Raw genomic sequence first — 3,678 nt, forward strand, 5'->3', positions numbered from 1 at the left:
TTCTTCCATCTCTCTTTGGTTTCGGATCAAGCAAGTTGGTTTCAAACCAAAAAATGTTTTGGGCTAATGGTAATTATTGAAATTTGGCCCAATAAGTAAAGTAGCAATTCAGCCACATCATTTAACATTTGGATAACCAATACTGAATATTGGGCTTGCTATTTGGCCCAACAGCAAATTTTGTATAACAAAATTATTAATTAGTAACTATAATATGAAGATCAAATTAATAATTTTATATTAATTATATTAATAATGTTTAGTCATCACTAATATTAATTTAGAGTTTCCAAACTTATAACTGTTGATTTTGGGAGATTAACTTGTTTTTTTATATGCTTTCTCTGTCCCCTCTCTCTCTCTCTCTCACAGATGTTCTTAATCGATTATTGATTGGAAATTTGACTTTAGGAAGCACTGGAAGGCAAAATCATCATCAAAACGCAGTCTTCAATTTTCCACTATGGAGTTCGCCTTACTCTCAAAGGATCCGTCAACATGCAGGTTCACCCTTCTCTTTTGCTACACCAAAAATACGCAAACTTTATACTTAGTATTTTATTGAAGCTTTAATTTATGATTTTGTTGGCCTTATTCTTGTGTATGGTGAAGGTTTGGGGAGGATCAACTGGGGTTGTTGAGTTATTCTATGGAGTTATTAAGCCAATCCCTATTTTGTAAGTTTGCTTCTTGTTCTCGTACTGTGTAATTTGACAAGCAAAGTGTGAATTTTATTGATGTTTTTGATTTTCTTTAGCTTTTAAAGTGTGACAAATAGTGTTATTGATTTCTTGCTTCCTTATCTAAACAAAATAATAAATTGTAAATGATTTCTACCTTATTCATTTTTGCATATATGATCTTTCTTGATGAGCCAACCGTAATGCATAACCTTGTGATTATAGATTTGCAGATCAGTCTGCTTATTTGGAATTTGATTCAGTTTCTATGTAACTATGATTAATTATTGGAATAAGTTTTTACATAAACTAGGGATTGACATTTCAAAAATAAAGAGTAGCAACATTGACTTCTTAAAAACTTTCACTGAAGTAAATAGGAAACTCTCTCCAGGTTAGAAGATAATTTTGATTTTAAAATTTGGAGATTACATTAATTTGCATATGAAAATTTCATTAACTAAATTGTTTGTTTTCCTAAGAATAACATTGTAATAAACTAATATAATTCAAGTACTAACAGTTGAATTAATGAAGACATGCATTTAGTGAGCCACCACGAGACCAAAGATGGAACAATAAGTTTCATAAAGTGGGAATTTTATGTGTTAGGAAAGGTATACATAGCTTCAAAAAGTTTCATCTGATCCATTTTATTTAATAGAGGAGACATTGAATTCAAAGCCAAAGAGAGTTGTAAATTGGAGTTACAACAGATTTCTGTTGCAGGTACTGGTGGAGTGCTTGCATTTCATATTCTCTTCCAAATCCACTATGCTTATACCCCATAATTGCCTCTTCAATAGTCCTGTTTCAATTTTCCATCCATTATTGTAATAGTAATAGTGTACAAAGAAAACATAAAGCAGTAACTTGTGTAACTTACTTGAATTTCATTAGTGACATCACAGGGCCAAATATTTCATCTTGTACTATAAGCATGTCCTCCTGAAAATGGTTGTTTAAGAATAAAAGAGAAATATTTGACAACGTGATGATCAGTTGTCTTGTTTTCCTAAAGAAGGTTGATTCAAATATTTGACAACATGATGGTTGTTCTCACTGATCAACTGAACGTTTTTGCTGTGCTCTTCATTCGGAGACTAAAAATCAGAGGAAATCAAAGTCATAAAGAGATACATAATAAATATGGCAAGAAGATTTCCCTTCTGCAAGAATCTGCTTCCAATCTTGTTGCTTATTGGCATAGAGTGCAATGATATGGGGTTACTCACTTTGTTCAAAGCAGCCACCAATAAAGGCATGAGCAACCATGTGTTTGTTGCATATGCTTATGCTATTGCTACTATTGTTCTTATTCCTGCACCTTTCATCTCCAAAAGGTTAGAACTTATTAAATTGTTCTTGTTCCAAATTGATCATATGGTTAATTATTATGCTCTCACATCAACATGATATAATATATCTATCTTCATGTTTTGTTCATTTCTGTTTGCAGATCAAGAGTGGTTCCTCCACTCGGTTTCTCCATACTTTTCAAAATTGGCCTTCTTGGGATCATAGGGTAATAAAGGCACTCTAGCTTGATTACTTTAAAGTATGATCAAAGTAATTGTTATGCCCTGTTGGTATTAGAATATTGGATTTGGATCTTTAATTTTAAATTGCTGGTTGCACTTTAGAAAGTAAAATGCATAGTATTTAAAGTCATTAATTTTTCATCATAGATTAGATTTATTAAATTACAAATATATATGGAAAAAAATCAAATAAAAAAAAAAGAGCAGCATGTGTAAGAATGTTGTGTGCTGAATTTGTTGTTAATTTGCATTCGAACTGTATTAACTCTATTATGAATATTTCCTTCTTGCAGCCATTGATTTATTAGAGAGAATGAGGGAGGAAAGCAAAAAAGCATACCAATTTTTGACGTGGTGCCTTTGAAAGAGGCTCTAATTATACCAGAGTGTACAAGTTGAGATAGATACAGTTGCTTGGTCTAAGTAGATATTAAATAGAGAGCATAGTTATATTGTTCATGAATTATTTTTACCTTGTTTTAGTCTAGATTGTGGATCATAAAATTTGATATATTTAAGAATTTTCAATATTTTAAATTCTATATTCTATGTAGACATTGTTAATGGTTTGGTATTTATTTGAAAAATTAATCTATGCTTGATTCTTTTTAAATTTTGTGGAAATATAATTATTTATAAAAATTAAGTTTTAATAGTGGTAAATGTGAAATTAGTAAAAATTTATAATTATAAAATTAGGAACAACGACCGATTTAGTGACCAATTTATATTTAGTTCAGGAATTAGTGACCAATTTAGCGATCGATTTTAGATTTTTAAATCAGGCATTGGCGACTGATTTAGTGACCGAAAAGTTGGTCACCATTTAGCGACTGATTTACTCAGCGACCGATTTAGCAACGGAAAATTTGGTCACCATTTAGCGACCGATTATGTTAGCGACCGATACTCTTTGGTAAAGGTTTGGTAGCCTTGTTAGAAAATTAAGCGACCGAAGTTGGTCGCTATTTTCTAATTAGCGACCAAGGTTTTAGTGACCTCCAGAATCGGTTGCTAAATCGGTCGCTATTCCAGTAATTTCTTGTAGTGATTATTATCAATAATTTTTTTAATAATTATAATTCATATCTTTTTTATATTAACACATAATTTTAGTAATTAAATATCTATTCTCATTAATGATTAATTATTTTCACACAAATATATAAAATAAGTTTTTAGTATATACTTTTAATGATTAAATCCTGACTAAAACATATATTTTAATAATTATTATGATTCTTTTTTATATTTATGTGAATTAATAATTCTAATCATTCTAATATAGACAATATTTTAAAAAAAATTATGTATTAAATAATTAGAATCGTTAACATTTAAATAAAAAAGAAGGAATAATTATATATGTGGTGTAATTTAAATATAACAATATTAATTAGAAAAGAATTAATTATCCATAATGATATTTAATTTATTATTCTATTAAAAAATCAATC

General features: G+C 29.3%; 1 protein-coding gene across 2 annotated transcripts; it reads left to right on the plus strand.

Annotated features, from left to right (window-relative positions):
• LOC107610151 (WAT1-related protein At3g28050) lies at positions 319–2,771 on the plus strand. Of its 2 annotated transcripts, XM_016312238.2 has the most exons (5): positions 319–504; positions 613–677; positions 1,795–2,023; positions 2,140–2,205; positions 2,515–2,771. In XM_016312238.2, the coding sequence occupies exons 3-5, from the start codon at positions 1,830–1,832 to the stop codon at positions 2,519–2,521; spliced, it is 267 nt and encodes an 88-aa protein (XP_016167724.1). In that variant the 5' UTR covers positions 319–504; positions 613–677; positions 1,795–1,829; the 3' UTR covers positions 2,522–2,771. The 2 variants fall into 2 exon arrangements, with proteins under 2 accessions (XP_016167724.1, XP_016167725.1); XM_016312239.2 differs by lacking the exons at positions 319–504; positions 613–677 and having other exon boundaries at positions 1,465–2,023; positions 2,515–2,770.

Source organism: Arachis ipaensis, chromosome B07 (genome assembly GCF_000816755.2).
Source record: "Arachis ipaensis cultivar K30076 chromosome B07, Araip1.1, whole genome shotgun sequence".
In the NCBI taxonomy this organism is placed as follows: Eukaryota; Viridiplantae; Streptophyta; class Magnoliopsida; order Fabales; family Fabaceae; genus Arachis; species Arachis ipaensis.